This window comes from Mus caroli, unplaced genomic scaffold (genome assembly GCF_978045245.1).
Source record: "Mus caroli unplaced genomic scaffold, Mus_caroli_1 scaffold_11, whole genome shotgun sequence".
In the NCBI taxonomy this organism is placed as follows: domain Eukaryota; kingdom Metazoa; phylum Chordata; class Mammalia; order Rodentia; family Muridae; genus Mus; species Mus caroli.
In genome coordinates, this window is record NW_028227266.1 from 100,797,129 (window position 1) to 100,821,734 (window position 24,606).

The following is a 24,606-nucleotide window of genomic DNA, read 5'->3' on the forward strand; positions in this document are numbered from 1 at the left end:
ACTAGTCTTAGTGGGTGATGTGGACTCCTAAATGCTCCATGAAGACATGGATCTTTGCCTGTTTACTTTCCTGCTATGTCTATGACTGACAGAAGGTATTTGTCAGTGCATTTGCTGAGGAAGGGAATGAAGTAGAATTGGGTAAGCACATGGGTGTGCACCGAGCCAACACCACATAACTGTCACAGAGAGTGTGTTACGTGGTTGTATTTCCAAAGGTCAAGTGTTCAAATAGACCAACCAGGCCCCTTGTACAGGTGACTGAATCTCCTTCTGTCCTTTGGGTCACAGCATTATCCTAAGCATCAATTCCCTAAGTCCTTTGAGGAGCAAGAGTAGAGGAAGATACCTGGTCATCTGGCTGATCTGGACTTCCAAGTCACATCCAGTTGCCCCCTCCCCCAGCCTAACACATGTATGAATTGCTACCTGTAGGTACTAAAGCTCTCTAGAGTACTGTGCCTGGTACTCTGTGGCTCTTTTCCAAAGAAGCTGGTAGTAGGTAAGAAAGCCTAGTTTTCCTCAGAGCTCTCCATGCTGAGGAAAACCCCAAAGCTGCTGAGGATGGATACCCACGACCTGGGTCAACAGCAGTGCTGCCTGCTGACCTCACCCCCACTGAGAGTATGCCAGTGCCTGCAAATGGCCTTTCTGAGGTCAACATCTTTCTCAGGCCACCTGCAAGTTTCTTCTCAATGGAAGGACTTAAGAAACACTCCAAACCTTCCTGGAGTCAGCAACAGAAAAACCAGCAATAAAGTGAACTATGAAATTGAATTAAGAACAGAGAAAATTTCATTTCCGTTAAGTTTTAAAAAAAAAACTTTTCTTTATTTACTTCTTTCAAGGTTTTCTTTAAAGTCATCCCAGTGTTGTTAAAGCCCTGACTCAATCTTTTCTCTACTCTAGAGCAATTCTCATCCACTCTTTTCCAATGAGACCAGCCTTTAAAAATGAACTGGTTCCAGCATATGGGATCTTAGTGCTCTACATTTTCACAGGCAGCGTGTAATATTGTTTTAATATTTAATTTTGAGATTTACATAATATCTTTCCTCCAAAGAGCTCGATATATTGCAATATCATAAATTCCTTTTCATATTCAAAGATTATTCTTTATGCATGCAAATACTATATTTAACCAAGGAATAATGCAAATTAGATGATGGATTCAGAGGCATTGATGTTCTAGGTAATTCTTTTGTAGGAAAAGCGGTGCTTCTGAGTGATTTTAATTGCCCAAGAACTTCAAAAATTCCTTGAAAATGGACAAACTAGAGGGGCTTATGACTGTTAACAGAAACAGCACAGTTTTTTTTTTTTTACACAACACTAAATCATAGATTATGTCTGTGTTGTGGACATGACAGATGGAATTTCACATGCAGGGTCTCAGCAGACCATACATGAATTGTATGCAATAGAAATGTCACCTGTAAGTCTAGCTGATAGAATCATCTGAGGAAGGGAGGCAGTGGTGGCTCTTCTCCACGCGCAGAGTTGTTTAAAAAGGCAGAGGGCGCTCCTGAGAGGCAGGTCGATCCTGAGCTGGGTACTGGGCACTGACGACTGCCCCTCCCTCGTTATAAGTTCACTGATGCAGACTTGGCCCCTTCCTTTCTGATGCTTATTCCAATCAAGGCACCATGGGCAAATGGATACAGATAACATCAATCCCAAACAAAGTGACTCAGAAGCCTCAGAAGGGAACATGTGAGGAAGGGAAGTTCAGCAATTTGATCAGGACATATTCCCAGAAATGATGCCAATCTCCCAGCCCTTACTGGGATTGAGAGTGCGTTTCTGTCTTCTGTCTCATGTGCTTGTCACTGTGGCGCTAGGAAGCAGGTTATCCTGGTTTTCATTTCACAGGTGAGAACTGAGGGGTGTTGACAGTTAAATGAATTTGCATGAATCATGTGAGGAGCACAGAGGGAACCCAGCCCAGGATCCCCCTCCATGAACCCAGAAGGTGAGGAAGATGCTTGCCGCAGAGGAAATGAGAATCAACAACATAGCTCGTGTTAAGGCTTGGGTAAGTCAGCCCTGTCTTCAGAATGAGAGGACAGGAGCCGTAGCCAGAAGGCCACATCCAGAACTGGATTTGCTTTCTAATCAGCTGTCAAAATTTTTAGATCCGTATTTGGGGCTTATAAGGTCATACAGGGATGGGAAAGTCAACACTTGAAGGAATAAGGTGGTGGCTTTATCTATGTCCTGCAGTTCCCTGAAGTCTCCACCAGTCCCTACTGCCCTTCACCTACCCCAACTGGTTTCTCTTTTCTATTCTCTGGCCTTCAGGCTTGCTTGTTTCCTCAAGCTTGGATAATCTCAGGCCTTGGTGAGAGTCATCCCCCTACTCCTAAGATTCTGCAGCTCCTTTCCCTGATTCTGATGATCTGGGTCTAGCCAGCAGAAGGAGACGTGAAGTTTATCAATCACTTAATTTTCGAGGACAGACAGATGATCCAGCTATCGGAATCATCTGAGGCCAGGGGCCAAAAAGTGACTGAGGGGGATTTTGGTGATAACAGCCTCACTGCAAATTGCTTGGCCATGAGAACAGAGAGAGTTTTTCCTGACCCAGTATACTTTAAAGTCACAGCAGCTGTATTCAGTGAGAGGGTATAGACTTGACGTAAATCTGAGCTTGCATAATTCATGACCAACCGTGGCCAAGATGATGGACACATTTTTGACAGCTAAAGTGGCCCAGCTACATGGCAATAGCTTAGAGAGAGTTTATAGGTTATATGTCCCACCATAATGCGATTTTTGATAGGTTTGATGATAAAATGGTCACAAACCTGAGTTTGAAATTCCTGGACATTATTTTCTGGTGAATAGATGTTGAAAAAATTCAAAAAACACTCCAAACCTAGTTTCTTCATCTGAGCCACACTTCTGCAGAGAGCTTACTAAAGGTGGACACACCTGAGGTGCTCAGAGGTAGCAGAACGTATTTGCCCCTGACTGCATCCTGGGTGACAGTCATCTCACAATATTAGTCAAGGCCTGCAAGGTCCTGGAATGTCATGATTAGGGTTTTACTGGAAGACAAAGACTCTGACATATGGTTGGCCCCGTGTCTAAGAAGAAATATGGTCCCTACGCTCAATGGTACATAGGGTGATTACATAATTTCATTCCTGGGGAACCACAAAAGTCTACTGTTATGAACTATTAAATGGTGAGAGCAGAGGAACTACCTTAGGATGTAGGAAGGTTGAAACCGGAGTTAAGGGTGTGCTAAGTCTCTATATACCTTTCTCTCTTAAATTCTCCAAATCCCTACAACCCTCTGCTTCCTTATCTGAAATATGGGTAATTATTGGGTAATTATGAGGATTAAATGAAGCTATATATTCCTCAATTCTTTGTGAATGTGAAAAAACATATACACATGGGGTGTCCATGGTAACATTTACTCTGTTTCTCCATGAAGACCCAGCCAATAGTATGAGAAGAGTCCACAGTTCAAGGAGAGGTGGTTTAGGAAATACAGGTTCACTGATTTCATGACTTCTCTTGGTCAGAGTTGGCCTGCAATCTGCTTAGGACAATGGTGACCACACACATTTACATGAATCACACTGTGAAGTTAGGGGAGGAAGGCTGACCTGCCAGTCTCCAACACTGCATGAGCTCAACTGTGTCCTGAGAAAGACTCACCATGGCTTTTGGATACACCCCGGTCTCCTCCCTTCATCCTTGACACCGGGTTTTCAGAATGCCTACTGCTTAGTCTTCTAATTATGCTAAAATGTATAGCTTCTGTTCACATTTCTGAATTGTTCTCAAGAAGGCATGGGCTCAAGTGTTTGCTTTGGTCATTCCCATATTAAAAACAAAAACAAAAGCAAAAGCAAAAGCAAAAAAGGGATGCTGTTGGCTGACCATGACTTGTATTCGTGTGTGTAATCACTAACTTAGTGTTACAGACGCTGTTCCTTGGTATTACACAGCCCACAGACTAGGTGCCACTAGCTAACTTGATATTTGCTTTATATGAACCGCATACTACCAAGAAGTTATTGTAGTGCTCTCTGGCTGATTATAAACTTTGTAATACCAAAGCTTCAGAGTTATCAGAGAAAAATTATATATTGGAAGGTTGTCATAGAGTATAAAACAGGGGAAGGTTAAGAATAACAGATCTGTTAAGAGAACAAAGGGCATGAGAAATGTGTTTACATAGGTGCAGATGAGTGGGGGTAAAAATAAATATTTTGAATGTTGGGAATGCAGGACCGCTTTGAGGAGCCCTGGTCCCTCTGCTCACTGACGCCCGGGAAGGTGCAGATGGCAAGATGAGCAGATGGGCAGGTTCAGGAATAGCAGAGTCAGGGAAGGGAGGGGAAGAAATAAAAGCAAACTGATATAAGTGGCAGGTTTATTCGCACATGCTTAGAGAGAGAGAAAAGACAGCCAAGCCCAGAGTAACATGACAGCCTGGCAGGATTGTTATTCCCAGAAGCTGGGACACTAAAATATTTCAGCCAGTTTTCTGCCTTAACTCTCCAAGGGAAACACTTGCTAACAAAGACTGCCCATGTTACATGCTCAACAGAATACACAAATTGCCATTCCATTTTCTTTGGGTTAGACAGACTCTTCACAACCTACATCTCCATGGCACCAGGCTGTGGTCACCAGCTGGAGGCATCGACACTTCCACTCTTATTTTCTCACTATACAGGGATGCATGTAAACACGTGACCAGGCACATACATACAAACATACCGCATGAACATACACACACACACACACACACACACACACACACACTCAGTGACAGCACAACCATCTGGACAGCCACGCTTTCCCATAACACTTTTTTTTTCCTTCTCAGTTCTGACAGCTTTAACCCAAGAATCATCTGCCATCAAGAATGCCTGATATTAAAAGAGGAGGAACAAGTCTGAGGATGGATGCTTAGAGTGGAAAAGGATGGAGTAAGAAGAAGGATGTCAAGAGGGGGAAACAGAACAGAAAAGCAAACAAAGAAAGATACTCAGCTTCTGCTATTCTGTTAACATGTTATCCTTAAAGAAATTTTTTATTAAAAGATCGATAATTACAAATAAGATTACAGTCCTCTCTGGTGACTCCCATCACCCGTGGATGTGATATGCCCTCCCTCTGAGTCTGGCTCACTCACACAGAGTTCACTCATTTCTTTCTCTTTAATTACTTATTATTCACTGCCAGTGTACAGCACACTATACCAGGGCTCAGCACCTTGCATGCTTTAGGTCTGTGCCTCGTAAATATTTCCATTAACGAGTTCCATGGGACGAACCATTGTGGCCAGATATCACTGTGTATCTCATAGCATCCGATCCACAGCATGGTACAGAGTGGATACTAAATAACTGTCTCTTAATAATGAATGAGCAAATAAATGAGTTAGTGCATGAATGGACTGGTTAAACAGATATAAAAGGGAATGGATTGCTCTAAGAGGTATAAAAAGCAGTAATGGGGAAAGATGGGAAATGTGAGAGATGAACACAGAGACAGAAAGATGTGTTCTGATCTCTGCACAGTGCAGAGATAGATACTCAGGGTCCTAGGCGTCTTCCATTGTTGTCTGTCCTAAGACTCTATGGCACTGCAGCATGCATCTGGGAAGGATAGAGTCTTGAGAAACAAGAGCTTAGTTGAAAACGAAGTTAGTTTCATTGGGTTTTCTATGAAAGCACCATTGCTGTTCTTGTTCTGAAAGATGTGTAACACTCCTACCACTTGTCCCTCTATCAACCCACCCGTCCATCTTTCTATCTGTACAGGCATCTAACTCACCCATCCATCCAGTCTCCTTCCATCCATATATCCATACACCCATCGATCTAATCAGCATCCCTTGGTCTATTTTTTCCAGTAGCACTTATGAAGGCCTGGCTGGATGCAGAGTAGCAGGCCCTGCTCTAGCTTAGATATACATATTTGCTTTGATATACATATTAGATATACATATTAGATATACATATTTGCTTCGATCCTGGACACAAGAAAATTCCCTAGTTTCCAGCTCACTTACAAAGTTGAAAGAAAACAGAAGTTTCCTCAGCAGCCACAAACATCCATCATCTGACATCTTTACTCCTATAAGAAGGCCTAAAGGAAGGTTGGCAGGATGGGTATGGCTTTGGCTATGATCCTACATAGAGATGGATGAAAAGCCAGCCACAAAGACAGACATACACATCAAAACCTCCAGACTCACCAGCTTGGTTTGTGGTGATGTTGACAGAGACGTGCTGTGGGGGAAAGGGACTCTTGCTAGAGACTCCATTGATGGCCTGGATATCAAAGGTGTACGGGGTGTGGGCCCATAGGCTACTGATGGAGACACGACACTCAGTCAAGCCCAGCTGCCTGGGGACAAACTCCACATTGTCATCGCAGCGGGAACAGCTGCGACGGTCTGCTCGGCACTTCTTGCAGATGATGTTGTATGTCACGTCATCTCTCCCACCAGTCTCTCTTGGAGGGTGCCACTCTAGAATGATAGATGTCTCATTCACGATGGAGATGACATTTCGAGGACCCGATGGAACACCTGAAGGGAGACAAAGAAAAGTCCAGTGAGGCTGAGAGAGAGTTCCTTGATCAGCAACTCTCTAGGCTGACTTTGGTGCCTAACCAACCTCAACATACACACTGTGTTCTTCGAGGTCAATGCTCCATGTTCAAATCCATCATAGAGGTAATATAAGGAGGACAACCTGTCCTCAAGTCTCCTTTCCTTTATTCCTTCTCTGAATTGCTTTCTTTTGATTGAGTATGCCAAAGAAGAGAAAAGTTTAGACATGTGAGTTCAGGTACTTTTGCTCTTAGGACCAAGCCCTATCCTACATGAGCATTACGGTTAATATGTGTGTATATAAGACAGCTACTGAATTTCTTACCTTTTCTTCTATGGAATATAGCTTAATGATATATGATAAAATCTTCCCCACATCCCTACAGATCATGGAATCCTATACAGAATTCCATACATCCTAGTACTCATGTGCATGTATGTGGTTCAGGGCTGTTTCTCTATAGGGCTGGTTGCCAGAGCAGTTGGAGAGATGAGCAGTCACACTGCACCAAATTGATAACTGTAGACAAGAGGCAGCACTGGGTAGGAGAGGCTCACAGAGCCACCATCTTTGACCCAATGACTCAAGAAAGCATACGGGTATGCTTTGGAGCGCCTAGCTAGCAGCTTTACCTGCACCACTTTATTTAACTGCCTCTCTCTCCAAGTAACCAACCAGGATGATGCAGTAATCATCTCAGATGCTTAGTGAGGCTAACGCTTAAAGAGAAATAGCCATTGGCCATGTTGTCTACAGGAATGAAAGTCAGAATAGAGGCCAAAGTTCATGTTCCTACACAGAGCCATGTTCTTAGCGCCTGCCTTCCCCAAACCAAGCAAGCTCACTGGGATGGCCATGACTATTCATAATTCAAAACATGGAAATGTCTTCCTATATAACTCTGGAAAGCCTGTGCCCTGTGGGAAAGCAAAATGTTGCTGAATTAACGGCCACTGTGCCAGCACTTTTAGATGATGTTGGAGAACCTCCTTCCCACCAACAGGATTGATCATAGATAGCCTCAAGTTCCCAAGCCTGAGTCTTGCATATTGTCAATGTTTAAGGGATGGAAATGAATCCTGCCTGGAAGCCCCCCTTCTAAAGAGTAGGTCAGCTGGAGCAGCCGCTCCTGGCAGTAATGCATTCAGAGTCCACACACGTGACTATCACCAGCTGAACGAAGACATGTGTAGAGAGGTTCATGCTGGAGACAGGAATCAATTGCCAACACACAAAATGAGGGAATAACAACAAGGTTGTTGGGCACCAGGGAAGGATTCTGTGTTGAATCAGTCAACAGCAGGCAGCTAGAGCAGAAAGCAAATATTAAACCAGATTCTATTAAAACATGAAAGAAAATCAGTACCGTACTACATAGGCCCGAGCTAACGCGTGGCATTCACGCACACATGTGACAGGGTGGAATTCATGAAGCCCTTTTTACTGAAGCCTTGCAAATGGTGTTCAAGAATTCTCCACCCATCTCTCCAGGGATACACATCCATTCTCTACAAGCTGGCACACAGCTCGTACAGGTGGAGCAGCTGATCCTGTCTCAGATGTCCTCTTAGTGAGTCAGCATAGCCTTGCTGCAGTAGACAATCTGTTAAAGCCCATTTTGGTCCATGCACGCCTTGAACATCTTTGTTTGCTTCAGGCCAAGGAGACTCAGCCCACAAGCTCCCATTGATCAATGCCACTATTGCTTGCCCCACTTTTAGAGCCAACAGACTTGACTCAGCCACAACAAGCTATTCTCACATCCTCAATAAATACATCTTGTAAGTGGGTGCTCTGTGCTAGGAGTGGAATGAATCTTTAAAAAGATGTAGGCAGGAGCATCTCAGGAGGTCTGAAGGCTGTCTTCCAGAAAGCAGCCTCACGTAAAGAGACCGAGGCTCAATCAAGAGAGCAACCATTCAGCCCTCACACTTTTAGGATGCTCTCTCATCTAGAGACAGCCTCTTCTGTTTGAACTTTAGCTTCATCCATCCTGTCTTCTGACTCCAGCTCATTGGTGCCTTCGCCATTTGCAAACCAAACCCTACACCCTGGCATCAACTCTTCATTGTTCTAGCCAAGTTTTCCAAAGTGTCCCTCTTTCTCTGAGCTTAGTCACCTGCTCCCCAGCTACTTCCCTACCCCTCCTATGACTGAGTGCCCTTTGTCCTTTGCTTGACAAATTCCAGACAAAGTGTTAGCATTCCTTGACACCCTGATTAGTCACCAACCAGGCCCTAGGAATCACACCTTTGGAGTCCTCCAAGACACAAGTGCTTATTGGAGCCAGTCAAGGCCACTTCCTTCTTTCTATTCTCTGTCTCCTCACAGCTTCAGGATGGCTCCAGGCCTCACCACTTCCCCTGGCTCACTGCAAGGGCCTCTCAACCCTCCCACGTTTCTTCTGCACCTCTCTTATCTGCTTCTACCAGAGTGTAGAATCGAAACTGCACACTGGGTCATAGTGTTCCTCTCTCAAAGCACACTGCCTTCCAGTTGCCTGAAATGGTCACTATGCTTTCCATGTCACAAAATCCCGTTCCCTAGGGCCTTCTCCTGGGTATTGCATCTCCTCAAACAGTTTACCCTCGCTTCTCACAGCAGAGCCTTTTGGAATGTTTCTACAATTTCCTGTGTGCCCTAAAATTTCTTTGCTCTCCTGAGACATTCCATGGTGTTTTTTGTTCTTCTTTGAGTTCTTTCCTCTCCTATCTACTTTGGAAACTCCAGATCTTCCCTAGAGCCCTAGAGTCTGTTCCTTGAATCTTCCCCAGTGTCTGTCAGTCATGCAATTTCTACCTGGTCTCCCATAGATTCTGGTTTTTTTGAAGCACCTAACCCAGACTGTATCACTGCACAGTGATGGTCACTCTGAGCCATCCTCACCATACTACAGCCTCCTGATGAGAAGGTCCCTGGTTTGTCTGTAATAGTCAAGACCATATAGCAATTTATCTAGCTTTCCCCCAGTATCCAGCAGCCATGAACTCTCTTCTCACCCAGTTTCCCTTTCTGCTATTTTTTTCAAGACAGGGTTTCTCTGTATAGCCCTGGCTGTCCTGGAACTCACTCTGTAGATCAGGCTGGCCTCGAACTCAGAAAATCACCTGCCTCTGCCTCCCAAGTGCTGGGATTAAAGGCATGTGCACCACTGCCAGGCTCCCTTTCTGTTTTCTATGTGAATGATCGAAGGTCTCATATGTCCAGCTTCCCTTGTAGTACACTGCTTCTCAGGAGTCGAATATCAGACGTTTACATTCTGATTCATAACAGTAGCAAAATTACAGCTATGAATTAACAACAGTAATTTTATGGTTGAGAGGGTGGGCGCCACAACATGAGGAACTGTATTAAAGTGTTACAGCTTTAGGAAGATTGAGAACTTCTACTCTAGACTGAAACCTTTCTGTGGCAGACAAAAGGACCCCGGGCAGACTTTGACTCTACAGCAGCAGTCAAGATTGCCTGCAAAGTAAGGAGTGAAGGGTTGGCTTGGACAGTCCTGCCTCATCTGGGCCAGCTCAGGAGACTCACCTTAGTGGATGCTTCTCCTCATTGTTCCTAGCTGCTCATACCCTCAAGAAGAGACTTGCCCTCCTATTTATTTAGGAACCATTTTTGCATGAAATGTGGCTTCCCCCTTCTGAGTCACGTGTGCTTTTCCGAGTGATCATCCCAGTGGGGCATGAGTAGAGCAAGAGGAAGCCATAGTTATTGAGTTCAGAATTTAATAAACCTGGTTATTTTCTCTAAGTAACCTTTACCAGAGACACCCAGGGCCTTTTCTGAGAGTGGAGCCAGAATATCCAGGAGAAGCCGGCATGTCTAATGTAAGTCCTTCCCAGACTCCCTCATTGGTGGAGTATGTCTCATTTATTCCAGAATGCATTCTTATGGAGATGGATCAAGTTTGGGCCACAAGAGTGACTGGGAATCCATTCATTATTCATTCACCCATTCATTCTTTTGCTATTGTAGCAAAGAAGTCTCTAGACTCTTCCAGCCACTTAGGGGGCCGAGAAGAGGAAGGAACAAAGCAGGCAGCTGTCTGCTCTGATGGAGCTGGTATTTATCTCTGGAGAGGGAAACCTGGCAGAATAGACGTAAACCTGGGGATAAATGGGATGGTTTCAGATAATAATAAGTCCTGTGAGGTAAAACAGCCCTGGGGCTCAGATCCCCAGGACAAGGCTGAGTTCTGTCCTTTAATCCCCTGAGGTCTGCTCTGGGGTCAGGCAAGTTAGTGCTTGGGGCTTGGTGGTAAAACAAGAATGATGGCAGGTGCCTGAGCTCGGGCATCAAGCACACTCCTGAAGACAGGCTGCCCAGGCTCCCGTAACTGAATGCAAAGCTCAGCCAGAGCAGATCTAGACCCTTGGAAACATCTTGCTGGAGGAAGGTACCAGGACCACTTTGTAACCATTTAGGTGTTTCTCCTGGATTTGGGGGGGGCAGGGTGGGGGGATGGGGGTACTCTTTGCCAGGACTATTTATCAGAATTTAAGCTTCCAGCAACCTACCCAGGAAGGAGACTTAAATGTTGTAAAGGGGAGCATAAAAGGAGGTCAAAAGAGAGGGAGAAAATCTGCTATCTCCATCAGCAAAATCCCTCCATCAACTGCCTGGCCAGGCTCAGCAACACATTCCCCCTGTCTGAGCTCCCTGCTCTTACTGGCTGCTCCCTCGTTTTTCTTAATTACACACAGACAGGCTTCCTAAAGCCTGTCTGATCTGTTGCCACGGTTACTACTGATGAACATATTCTGTTTAAAAGGCTAAGGGAATTCAGTCATTGGAAAGAATAGGAAAAGTGTTGAGCTGTGATTTTTCTACTTGGGTGAGGAGAGAGCATGGTAGGTCCTGAGTTATGAAGTTGGGTCTCCAATGTCTTGCAGGATTTGCCCAAGGAGTTGGCTCAGTCACATGGAACACAGGTGTCACAGGGACCTGAAAGAGTTAAACTGGATCCTTCTAGAGCCACCAGGCCAGTCAAAGTGCTGTAATCTTGAGATAGAGTCTATCTGCTTCTTAGTGTGGGTTTGCTCAGATGACTTTATTTGTTTAAGAATGGGAAGCAGAGCCGGGCGTGGTGGCGCACGCCTTTAATCCCAGCACTCGGGAGGCAGAGGCAGGCGGATTTCTGAGTTCGAGGCCAGCCTGGTCTACAAAGTGAGCTCCAGGACAGCCAGAGCTATAAAGAGAAACCCTGTCTCGAAAAACCAAAAAAAAAAAAAAAAAAAAAAAAAGAATGGGAAGCAGAAATGGAACACAGGGCCCCCAATGGAGGAGCTAGAGAAAGCACCCAGGGAGCTGGGGGGATCTGCAACCCTATAGGTGGAACAACAATATGAACTAACCAGTACCCCCCCCCCCCGCCAGAGCTCATGTCTCTAGCTGCATATGTATCAGAAGATAGCCTAGTCGGCCATCATTGGGAAGAGAGGCCCATTGGTCGTGCAAACTTTATATGCCTCAGTACAGGGGAATGTCAGGGCCAAGAAGTGGGAGTGGGTGGGGGAGGGTGGGGGGGACTTTTGGGATAGCATTGGAAATGTAAATGAAATAAATACCTAATTTAAAAAAAAAAGAATGAGAAGCAGAGGTGGGTGGCAGAAAGCAAGTGAGTTTATTTGTGGCCATCATGCTGGAAATGAGAGTACACTTGAGTAATCAAAAGGAAAATGTGTTGAAGACAGGTAAGCCCCCAAAGCCAGTTCCTTTATCAGGAATCTTAATAACTTCCTAGTCTCAGAACTTCTAAGTGAATTCCAGGCTCATACAAAGAATAAGAAACCAGATCTCACTCATCTACATGACTGAAGCAGGTCTGCATCCTTAGACATCTCCCCACAGGGTTTCCTGAGGATGGGAGATGAGGCTGTCCTAGAGATACCACATGCAACCTGGCCTGATACTCCCTGTATCAGGCCAGAAAGGGTCTCTTCTACTCAGTGTATGCCTCCTGGTAGAATCTGCTAAAGCAGATTTCTGTAGGGTTTCCCTACAGAAAAGTGAACATGGGCTCAATGCATGACTGGTCACACAGTGAGTGGGCTCCCAGTCTTCTTAATCGAACCATGAACCGCCCCCCCCCCAGTTATTTATACCAATCAAATTGGACAGCTATGAGAAAATGAACTTGTAAGCCTTGATTTTTCTCAGCTAAGATGAGACTCTGACACTGTGGCTGGTATGGGGAAGAACTGAGTATATCAATGGCTAAGATTGCCATCATTGTCATTATTGGGTTTATCAGAAAGCATCATCCACTCATCTCATTAAGACTCATCCTGTACAACCATTCTCTCCTGGGCCACAGACTCTGCTGCCAGGATTATGCTAAGCACTGTACTAGACCTAAAGAGACAGAACTATGTTGGGGAATTCAGGTGCAAACACCCCACATCTAGGAAATATAAATCCATATAGTTAAAAATAAAAGAAATGGGTTGAAATTATTACAGATGACAAGCTGGGCCTATATTTTCAGATATGATCTAGAGGCTCTGTCCTCAAGGTTGGGTCTACTCTTAGGGAGGAAAATTTTGGGGACTGTTTCTGTCAAATTCTGTATATTCCAGGCTACTTAGCTCCAGAAAGTACACCCAAGAAGGACTACTCTTAAACATGTATTCAGAAAAGTCTAGATCTTGACACTTTCTGAGCCTGTGATCTTTGCTTGTACTTTTACCTGTTTCCTGGTCTCCTGAAAGGTGGGAGTCACAGTCCTTTTCTTGACATACAGGCAAGGAAACCCCTTCTTATTCATGCAGGAAGTTATGTCTGCTCCTCTGTTTCTCTTTGGAAGAAAGGGTTGAGGTAGGGTTTGGGAATGAGTCAAAGGGACATTTAACACTCAAGACTCTTGAGCATTAATCAGTCAAGAAAAATCTAAAATATAATGTTCTCATGGCTGAAAGGAGTCAAGGTTGTAGTTTAGACAATATGACTGCATGCTTAAGTATATGCTGAATGCTGAGAGGCAGTAGAAAGGAGGAAGGGAAAACGACACTGGAGTAAAGATGCTAAGAGAGTGAGGTGCAAGTGCCTGGGAACACTTTGGGTGGTGTGCTCAGTGTAGATCCAACATTAGATCTCCAAAATGAGGGTCCTGTCAGAGCATCTCCATCCTCATTGCTCACCGTGGCAGAGCTAATTAAAGGAGCTACAGCTGAGTGATTGGGAGGCTTCTGAGAGAAGGAGGAAAAGTCCTTGAGAGTCTATAGGAAAACAGATATGATCTAGAAGGCAGTCACAGATGGGGAACTACGGAGGTAGACATTTTCTATGGGTGCAAAGTGTGTTGAAAATATAATCGGCTTTATTATTATGCCTTGCACTAAATACAGAAAACAGGGATGAAAGCAAGATTGGCTGGAAGGTGACAACCTGGCAGAGGACATGCCCACAACTGTCAGAGATGTGTGACAGTAATCAAATAAACATGAACATGGCTCTACGTTCCCTTGCATTCCCTTCTTTGGTAACTGATTATTCTAAAGCAAAGTCAAAATGAAACGAAACAAGGCAAGACAAACTGCTTTCTTCACCCGTTTCTAGCTACCATGTGTCACTGTGACACCTTCCAACCTGAGCTCAGCTCTCCTTCTCTCCCCTGCACTCCTCACAAAGATGACTCTGACTCCTCTCCCATGGAGAACATACCAAGAACAGAAGTCCAAGAAGAGGCCATCTCTATTAAGTGGCAATGTGTGGCTTTAGGAATTTGGAGAGGGAATTGAGCCCCTTTTTGTGTTTAATGAGCCTGTGTTGGGCACCATGACAACTGGGGTCCTGGACAGCAGAAGTTATCAGATTTTGTCATAGAGTGAAGGGGACTGTTGAAGCCATATTGGGAAGTTGAGAATAAGTTATTGAGTACATGCTGGAGAGAGTTGACATGAAAAGGACAGAAAGGGAAGTCATTATAGGATGCCAGGCATCTTCCTGTCAACAACAGAAACTTGGAAGAGCTCAGGGTCATGGGAGGAAAAAAAAAAGACCAAGGTGCAGTGTTCTGCCTGTGTAGAGGAAGAGGAAGCTCTGGATGGCCTTCCAGAGGTAGAGTTGTACCAAAAGTCTGCACCAGAAAATGACTAGAGTTCATCCTTTTTGCAATGTTGAATATCCTTTGAGAATCCTCTCCTCAATAGGTTGGCTGGTACCCTGGGGTAAGGATGAGAGAACATTGAATATGTAGGATCTTAACATCCATATGAGATATACCCTCCCAGGTACAAATTCATGCCCTTTAGAATCAGCCTCAAATGAAACCCTGGACCAATTCACTAATGGGAGGTATGGTTTCTTCTGATTACAATGATCCAAATCACGCACACTCACAGTTAAAACCAAAAGATTGTAACTGATCAGAAGAATTATAGAGGGCTTCCAATAAGTAAAGGATTAGAAGAGCACCTGTCAGTTTCAATAGTTTCTTTACAGCTTTGCTTTCTAGTGCTGTAATAAAGACCATGACCAAAGGAGTTGAAAGAGTTTATTTGACTTATAAATCCCAACAATAGCAGAAGCCAAGGTAGGAATTCAAGCAAGGCAAGAAGGTAAAAGCAGGACCTGAAGGAAAATGGAGAAACACTGCTTATTGTTTGATCTTCAGATTCATGTTCAATGACCTTCTTCATATATCCCAGGACAACTTGCCCAGGGATAGCACCACCTACAGTAGGCTGGGCCCTTGAACACCAACCATCAATGAAGAAAATGCCCCATTCTTTGGCCTACAGGCCATTCTGATTGAGGCATTTTCTCAATCACCTTTTCCTCTTCCCAGACTACGTTAGCTTGTATTGGGCTGGCAAGCTAAAAAACAGCTTCTCCAATGACAGCTATCCATCGTATTCATTACGCTGTAATGATTACTTCAAATGAAACAATGCAAGTGGAACTCTGCTCTCATGGAGTTGATTTTCAAATGGAGGAGTCAGACAGTGTCTGGAAGGATAGATACGTGTGTGATGTCATTGCTGACAATGCTTTAATAATAAAGAACAGGAGGAAGGGAGTCAGTGTGCCTGGGGGTGTGTGTGAAGAGAGCCTTCTCCTAGATAAGGTCATTTGGACACACACTAGATTGGGGTGAGTCAAGAGCCGCTAATGGGCTGTAGAGGGAATGTTCCCTAGGCAAGAGCCAGTCCTGGTAATGATCGTGAAGACAAAGTGTGGCTGACTGGTTAAAATCAAGGGAAGCAATGTTGCTATAAGAAAACCAACTGAGTGGAAGAAAGGGATAAAGGATGGAGAGAGAAAGGTACCAGTAAGGCAGATGACCAGATTATGTAAAACTTGGGCACAGCTGGCAGAGATTGTATTCTCAGTAATATTTTACTCTAAGGAGATTATAAGAAAGGACCTGTTCAGTCTCAGTCTCTCTCTCTCTCTCTCTCTCTCTCTCTCTCTCTCTCTGTGTGTGTGTGTGTGTGTGTGTGTGTGTGTGTGCGCGCGCACGCGTCCATTCATGCATGCACTCGTGGCACAGTGGTCTTCCAGATGAGGGCCAGAGTAGCTTGGGCCAGGATGAAGGACCAACAGAGGAAGAGTCTCAAATTGTTGTAATATTCTTCTATAGACATTATCACCAGTTTTGCTCCACAACTGAGTGTATACTATCCTCATATTCATGATGAAAAGAACTGGAGGTTCAGAGAGGCAATATGGCTTATCTGTGATCAAAACTGGGTCAGGGTCAAGATGGCTCTGCTACATGGATGTGTACACCTGGCACCTCTTTCCTCCTGGTGAGTGGTGACATGGTGACAAAAAGAACTCTTTGTCTACTGGTTACTTCTTGACCTGGCACTGGTAGGATAGAAAATTAATACTGTTTGTTCCCTAGCACAAATTTCTACAAGACTAGTTAAAAGAACTGAGAGATGGTGTTGGTCAACATTCAACAGAGTTCTGTACTGAACTCAGAATTTTCCCTTAATAAACACTATATCTAAAGAACATTATTAAGCATTTTGTGCACAACTTAATAAAATTGATCTTGCTAACATGCTGGAAGATAGGAACCATTATCCTCAGCATAAATATGAGGAAACAAACCACTTGGGTCAGTTATGGGGCTGTTTGGAAGGTGCCAGCACAGAGACTTGCCTGAAGTCCTGGTACCTAAGTGTGCAGGGCACAGGTAAGATACGTTAGCATTGGAGAGTATAGGGGTCAGAGCTCACAAGGTGATTAGAAACTCCTGTTCACAATCATCTTAGCCTCTCCTCTTCAGGGCCAGGAGAATCCACTGTGGTTTCAGGGTTATGTGAACAAGTCTGCACACACTGCTCATTAGAGTCTCTGACATACTGGGCCCATACGCAGGCAATTCTCCTAATCATAACAGTTAGCAATAGGAAAGAACTGATTAGTCAAAGCAACAAGAGACCCTGCTGAGAGGGATTTTAGGAGCATCAAGTAGCCTGGTGTCACATACCACACCACATATCAGTGTTTGTACAGAGAGAGTTCTTGTTTTTCCAATGAATTTAATAGAGCTAATTGCTTGGTAGAGAGGGATTGGCTGCACTTCCTGGGAAAAGAGACAGTTCCTCTCTCTAGTCTGCACTGGAGCTGGGTGACCAGAGGGCTACTGAAACCTATGGAGGACTGATGAAAACCTTTAAGCCTGGGGGTAACAGACCTCAACAGAGCATTCTTGTGGCCAGTCTCCAGTCACTGTCCATTAAAGAGAAGTGCAGAAAACACTGATTAGGTAAAAGAGAGGGGATGCTTTGATGTCATACTACTCAGAATCCCCAAAGACATTTCAAACCAAAGGGACATATATGTCCAGTCATTTCTAAAGACATGACCTTCAGAAGTCTTTTGCTAGAAGCCTAGAAAACTGTTGCAGGTTATGGCCATGGCTTCCCAGGCCCAGTTCCTGTCAGGAGATTTCTTTCTTCCTCCACTTCTCCTTCTCCTCCTCCTCTTCCTCCTTCTCTTCCTTCTCTCTCTCTCTCTCTCTCTCTCTCTCTCTCTCTCTCTCTCTCTCTCTCTCTCTCTCCCCCTCCTCCTCCTCCCTCTTCTTCCTCTCCTTCCTCTTCTTCTTCCTCTTCTTCCTCTCCTTCCTCTTCTTCTTCCTCTTCTTCACCTCCTCCTCCTCTTCCTCCTCCTCCTTGGTCTTCTGCTATGCAGACAATATCTTAGACCATGCCCTGATGATGCAGGCCCCAAAGAGTTCTCTGTTATGGGAAGCAGCAGGCTTGGCCTGTCTGAGTCTTCTTGAACTGTCAGAAGACTTTGTAAACACCTCATTTCTTATACTAGAGGAAGCTAGATCTTCCTTGGGTAAGATCTCCATGGAGCTCTCCTTCTTGCTGGCATTCCTAACTTGTACTTGGGACCTGAACCACTTGGAATTGTTCAATTGCTTTAAAGTGAAGCTGACTCCACCCAGAGCTTAGTGATTGTCATTATTATGGTACAAATGGGAAGACCAAAGTTAGGTTCGGAAACTGAATCAAGGGCAATGATGCTGTGAATCTTAAGACTTGACAGCTCTGCACCAAGACATGACAGGAACAGAGATCACAAATGAAAGGCAATGTAGCTCCTCTAGAATCACTTTCCCTGAGTGCAGAACCAACCAGGGCTTTCATGGTCCCCAGTGCACTGTGAAGTCTCAGGGATAGGGAACCAATGAAGCAAGGTGTGAACTAACCAAAGTATACATTATTTCATTCTCTCCTCTATTCTATTCTATTTTGAAGCAAGATCTAATGAATGTCAGGCTGGCCTCGAACTTACTATGTAGATGACCCAGCTCCAGTATATGAACTTCTCTAGCTACCACCTCTCCCAAACAAAAACATAAAGAATCTGAAAACGGTAGGCGGGAAGCCATAGATCATTCAAGATCAAGTCCTGATTCTGACACTTCCTACATACTCTAGTTCTTAGAGTGGAAAGTAATCTTAGAAGTGAGTATGTCCCAGGTGGTGAATGCCCCTGTGCTGTCCCACCCTGGTGGTTAGCCTCTGTTGGATTCTGCCAGTAGAGGGAGGCTCACTACTCTCCTAGTTACCAAAGCATCTATTATCCATGATTGCTTGTTTTAAAAAAATAATGAAAAAAATTCCTTGGCAGTAAGTCACAGAAGCAATAAAATACCTAGGATCAAATCTCACAAAGCCTTTGTAATACAACTATAAAACCTTACTAAAGGGCATAAAAGGAAAGTTGACTGCCATGTCCTCAGATGAAAAGGCTCAACATCATAGAGAATATAGTAACTTCCAAGTGATCCGTATACCCAGTACTATCCAATTCACACTAAACAGGATTGCATAATGAAATGTGCCCAACTAGCTCTAAGGCCCATCTTCAAAAGAAACATCTTTCAGTAAGGGACAGGATGTTTCTTAGAAATGAATGCTATTCAGAGGGTTGGTTCGTCAGCCACGAAGATATGGCATAAGGCTGCCATCTTTAAAACTGGTATAAGAACAGACCAGGCAACCAAAGAGAAAGTACAGATAACTTGGCATGTATATTCACTGTATTCTGAAGGGAGAACCTCACTAAGATGTGTGCAGTTCTGGTGGGGCTGATGGCCTGCTACATTTTCATAATATAAACACAAATGTTAATATTACATAATACACAAGAATAAATTCCAGATACAAAGATGACTTAAACACGAACACTTTCCCAGATATTTTTATGCCAGACACAAAGTCATGAGACAAAACCTCAATGCCAGAAAAATAGATGATCACGTCTAAGTTCAAAATTATAATATTTAAATATGACAGAAAATGTATCCACAGTAGAGTTACAGATAAGTGGAGACTAGAGAAGAGGGTGCCTCAAGTAGTTAGTGGGTTTTTAAATGTCAGCTTAATAATAGAAAAGGCAACTGTTATACACAGACAGAATAAACCAGCCAACAAATGTATTAAACAATACTCACTCACATATATGCAAAACAATGAGGAGGTCAACTAAATTGGTACAGATCAAAAGTCTCACTAACATCCCAGGCCACACAGGGAAATGAGATGCATACTCAACTAAGTGGGGATAAACAGGCCAAGGCCTTTGGGAAAGTATGCTGGGGGCATCCACTGACTTACTAAGTACCTATAACTCAGCAATTCTACCTTGAGGGAAATATGTGCACCCTAAGGCTTGCTTGTGCATTCGTGCCTCAGGATCATTATTTATTTATTTTTTGTTTGTTTATTTATTTATTTGAAATGGACTTTCATATAGCCCTGGTTGGCCTGAAACTTCCTATGTAACTGAGGCTGATTTTTTTATATATATATTTTTATTACATATTTTCCTCAATTACATTTCCAATACTATCCCAAAAGTCCCCCATAGCGCCCCCCACTTCCCTACCCACCCATTCCCATTCTTTTGGCCCTGGCATTCCCCTATATTGGGGCATATAAAGTTTGCAAGTCCAATGGGCCTCTCTTTCCATTGATGGCCGACTAGACCATCTTTCGATACATATGCAGCTAGAGACAAGAGCTCCAGGGTTCTGGTTAGTACATCATGTTGTTCCAACAATAGGGTTGCAGATCCCTTTAGCTCCTTGGGTACTTTCTCTAGCTTCTCCATTGGGAGCCCTGTGATACATCCAATAGCTGACTGTGAACATCCACTCCTGTGTTTGCTAGGCCCCGGCATCGTCTCACAAGAGACAGCTATATTTGGGTCCTTTCAGCAAAATCTTGCTAGTGTATGCAATGGTGTCAGCGTTTAGAAGCTGATTATGGGACGGATCCCTGGATACAGCAGTCTCTAAATGGTCCATCCTTTCATCACAGCTACTAACTTTGTCTCTGTAACTCCTTCCCTGGGTGTTTTGTTCCCAATTCTAAGAAGGTGCACAGTGTCCACACTTTGGTCTTCATTCTTCTTGAGTTTCATGCGTTTATCAAATTGTATCTTATATCTTGGGTATCCTAAGTTTTGGGCTAATATCCACTTATCAATGAATACATATTGTGTGAGTTCTTTTGTGATTGTGTTGCTTCACTCAAGATGATGCCCTCCAGGTCCATCCATTTGGCTAGGAATTTCATAAATTCATTCTTTTTAATAGCTGAGTAGTACTCCATTGTGTAAATGTACCATAATTTCTGTATCCATTCCTCTGTTGAGGGACATCTGGGTTCTTTCCAGCTTCTGGCTATTATAAATAGGGCTGCTATGAACATAGTGGAGCATGTGTCCTTTTTACCGGTTGGGACATCTTCTGGATATATGCCCAGGAGAGGTATTGCTGGATCCTCCGGTAGTACTATGTCCAATTTTCTGAGGAACCGCCAGACTGATTTCCAGAGTGGTTGTACAAGCTTGCAATCCCACCAACAATGGAGGAGTGTTCCTCTTTCTCCACATCCTCGCCAGCATCTGCTGTCACCTGAATTTTTGATCTTAGCCATTCTGACTGGTGTGAGGTGGAATCTCAGGGTTGTTTTGATTTGCATTTCCCTGATGATTAAGGATGTTGAACATTTTTTCAGGTGCTTCTCTGCCATTCGGTATTCCTCAGGTGAGAATTCTTTGTTCAGTTCTGAGCCCCATTTTTTAATGGGGTTATTTGACTTTCTGGAGTCCACCTTCTTGAGTTCTTTATATATATTGGATATTAGTCCCTTATCTGATTTAGGATAGGTGAAGATCCTTTCCCAATCTGTTGGTGGTTTTTTTGTCTTATTGATGGTGTCTTTAGCCTTGCAGAAGCTTTGTAGTTTCATGAGGTCCCACTTGTCAATTCTCGATCTTACAGCACAAGCCATTACTGTTCTATTCAAGAATTTTTCCCCTGTGCCCATATCTTCAAGGCTTTTCCCCACTTTCTCCTCTATAAGTTTCAGTGTCTCTGGTTTTATGTGAAGTTCCTTGATCCACTTAGACTTGACCTTAGTACAAGGAGATAGGAATGGATCGATTCGCATTCTTCTACATGTTAACAACCAGTTGTGCCAGCACCATTTGTTGAAAATGCTGTCTTTCTTCCACTGGATGTTTTTAGCTCCCTTGTCGAAGATCAAGTGACCATAGGTGTGTGGGTTCATTTCTGGGTCTTCAATTCTATTCCATTGGTCTATTTGTCTGTCACTATACCAGTACCATGCAGTTTTTATCACAATTGCTCTGTAGTAGAGCTTTAGGTCCGGCATGGTGATTCCACCAGAGGTTCTTTTATCCTTGAGAAGAGTTTTTGCTATCCTAGGTTTTTTGTTATTCCAGATGAATTTGCAGATTGCACTTTCTAATTCGTTGAAGAATTGATTTGGAATTTTGATGGGGATTGCATTGAATCTGTAGATTGCTTTTGGCAAGATAGCCATTTTTACAATGTTGATCCTGCCAATCCATGAGCATGGGAGATCTTTCCATCTTCTGAGATCTTCTATAATTTCTTTCTTCAGAGACTTGAAGTTTTTATTATACAGATCTTTCACTTCCTTAGTTAGAGTCACGCCAAGATATTTTATATTATTTGTGACTATTGAGAAGGGTGTTGTTTCCCTAATTTCTTTCTCAGCCTGTTTATTCTTTGTGTAGAGAAAGGCCCTTGATTTGTTTGAGTTAATTTTATATCCAGCTACTTCACCGAAGCTGTTTATCAGGCTTAGGAGTTCTCTGGTGGAATTTTTAGGGTCACTTATATATACTATCATATCATCTGCAAAAAGTGATATTTTGACTTCATCTTTTCCAATTTGTATCCCTTTGATCTCCTTTTGTTGTCGAATTGCTCTGGCTAGGACTTCAAGTACAATGTTGAATAGGTATGGAGAAAGTGGACAGCCTTGTCTAGTCCCTGATTTTAGAGGGATTGCTTCAAGCTTCTCACCATTTACTTTGATGTTGGCTACTGGTTTGCTGTAGATTGCTTTTATCATGTTTAGGTATGGGCCTTGAATTCCTGATCTTTCCAAGACTTTTATCATGAATGGGTGTTGGATCTTGTCAAATGCTTTTTCCGCATCTAACGAGATGACCATGTGGTTTTTGTCTTTGAGTTTGTTTATATACTGGATTACGTTGATGGATTTCCGTATATTGAACCATCCCTGCATCCCTGGGATGAAACCTACTTGGTCAGGATGGATGATTGTTTTGATGTGTTCTTGGATTCGGTTAGCAAGAACTTTATTGAGGATTTTTGCATCAATATTCATAAGGGATATTGGTCTGAAGTTTTCTATCTTTGTTGGGTCTTTTTGTGGTTTAGGTATCAGAGTAATTGTGGCTTCATAGAATGAGTTGGGTAGAGTACCTTCTGTTTCTATTTTGTGGAATAGTTTGTGAAGAACTGGGATTAGATCTTCTTTGAAGGTCTGATAGAACTCTGCACTAAACCCATCTGGTCCTGGGCTTTTTTTAGTTGGGAGACTATTAATGACTGCTTCTATTTCTTTGGGGGATATAGGGCTGTTTAGATCATTAACCTGATCTTGATTCAACTTTGGTACCTGGTATCTGTCTAGGAACTTCTCCATTTCATCCAGGTTCTCCAGTTTTGTTGAGTATAGCCTTTGGTAGAAGGATCTGATGGTGTTTTGGATGTCTTCAGGATCTGTTGTTATGTCTCCTTTTTCATTTCTGATTTTGTTAATTAGGATGCTTTCCCTGTGCCCTCTAGTGAGTCTGGCTAAGGGTTTATCTATCTTGTTGATTTTCTCAAAGAACCAGCTCCTTGATTGGTTGATTCTTTGAATAGTTTTTCTTGTTTCCACTTGGTTGATTTCACCCCTGAGTTTGATTATTTCCTGCCGTCTACTCCTCTTGGGTGAATTTGCTTCCTTTTGTTCTAGTGCTTTTAGGTGTGTTGTCAAGCTGCTAATGTGTGCTCTCTCTAGTTTCCTTTTGGAGGCACTCATAGCTATGAGTTTTCCTCTTAGAAATGCTTTCATTGCGTCCCATAAGTTTGGGTATGTTGTGGCTTCATTTTCATTGAACTCTAAAAAGTCCTTAATTTCTTTCTTTATTCCTTCCTTGACCAAGGTATCATTGAGAAGAGTGTTGTTCAGTTTCCACGTGAAGGTTGGCTTTCTATTATTTATTTTGTTATTGAAGATCAGCCTTAGGCCATGGTGATCTGATAGGATGCATGGGACAATTTCAATATTTTTATATCTGTTGAGGCCTGCTTTGTGACCAATTATGTGGTCAATTTTGGAGAAGGTACCATGAGGTGCTGAGAAGAAGGTATATCCTTTCGTTTTAGGATAGAATGTTCTGTAGATATCTGCCAGATCCATTTGATTCATAATTTCTGTTAGTTTCACTGTGTCCCTGTTTAGTTTCTGTTTCCATGATCTGTCCATTGGTGAAAGTGGTGTGTTGAAGTCTCCCACTATTATTGTATGAGGTGCAATGTGTGCTTTGAGCTTTACTAAAGTTTCTTTAATGAATGTGGCTGCCTTTGTATTTGGAGCATAGATATTCAGGATTGATAGTTCCTCTTGGAGGATTTTACCTTTGATGAGTATGAAGTGTCCCTCCCTGTCTTTTTTAATGACTTTGGGTTGGAAGTCAATCTTATCAGATATTAGAATGGCTACTCCAGCTTGTTTCTTCATGCCATTTGCTTGGAAAATTGTTTTCCAGCCTTTCATTCTGAGGTAGTGTCTATCCTTTTCTCTGAGATGAGTTTCCTGTAAGCAGCAAAATGTTGGGTCTTGTTTGTGTAGCCAGTTTGTTAGTCTATGTCTTTTTATCGGGGAGTTGAGTCCATTGATATTAAGAGATATTAAGGAAAAGTAATTGTTGTTTCCTGTTATTTTTGTTGTTAAAGTTGGCATTTTGTTCTTGTGGCTGTCTTCTTTTAGGTTTGTTGAGGGATTACCTTCTTGTTGTTTCTAGGGCGTGGTTCCTGTCCTTGTATTGGTTTTTTTCTGTTATTATCCTTTGAAGGGCTGGATTCGTGGAGAGATAATGTGTGAATTTGGTTTTGTCGTGGAATACTTTGGTTTCTCCATCTATGTTAATTGAGAGTTTGGCTGGGTATAGTAGCCTGGGCTGGAAT

The 24,606-nt window shown here is 43.2% G+C and overlaps 1 protein-coding gene across 1 annotated transcript in view; it reads right to left on the reverse strand.

Moving 5' to 3' along the window:
- The window catches only part of Ephb1 (EPH receptor B1), a 442,703-nt gene that overhangs the window by 113,432 nt on the left and 304,665 nt on the right, over positions 1-24,606 (reverse strand). Inside the window, exon 5 of the mRNA XM_021171331.3 lies at positions 6,230-6,565. Coding sequence (XP_021026990.1) covers positions 6,230-6,565 — 336 coding nt within the window. The remainder of the gene's footprint in view (positions 1-6,229; positions 6,566-24,606) is intronic.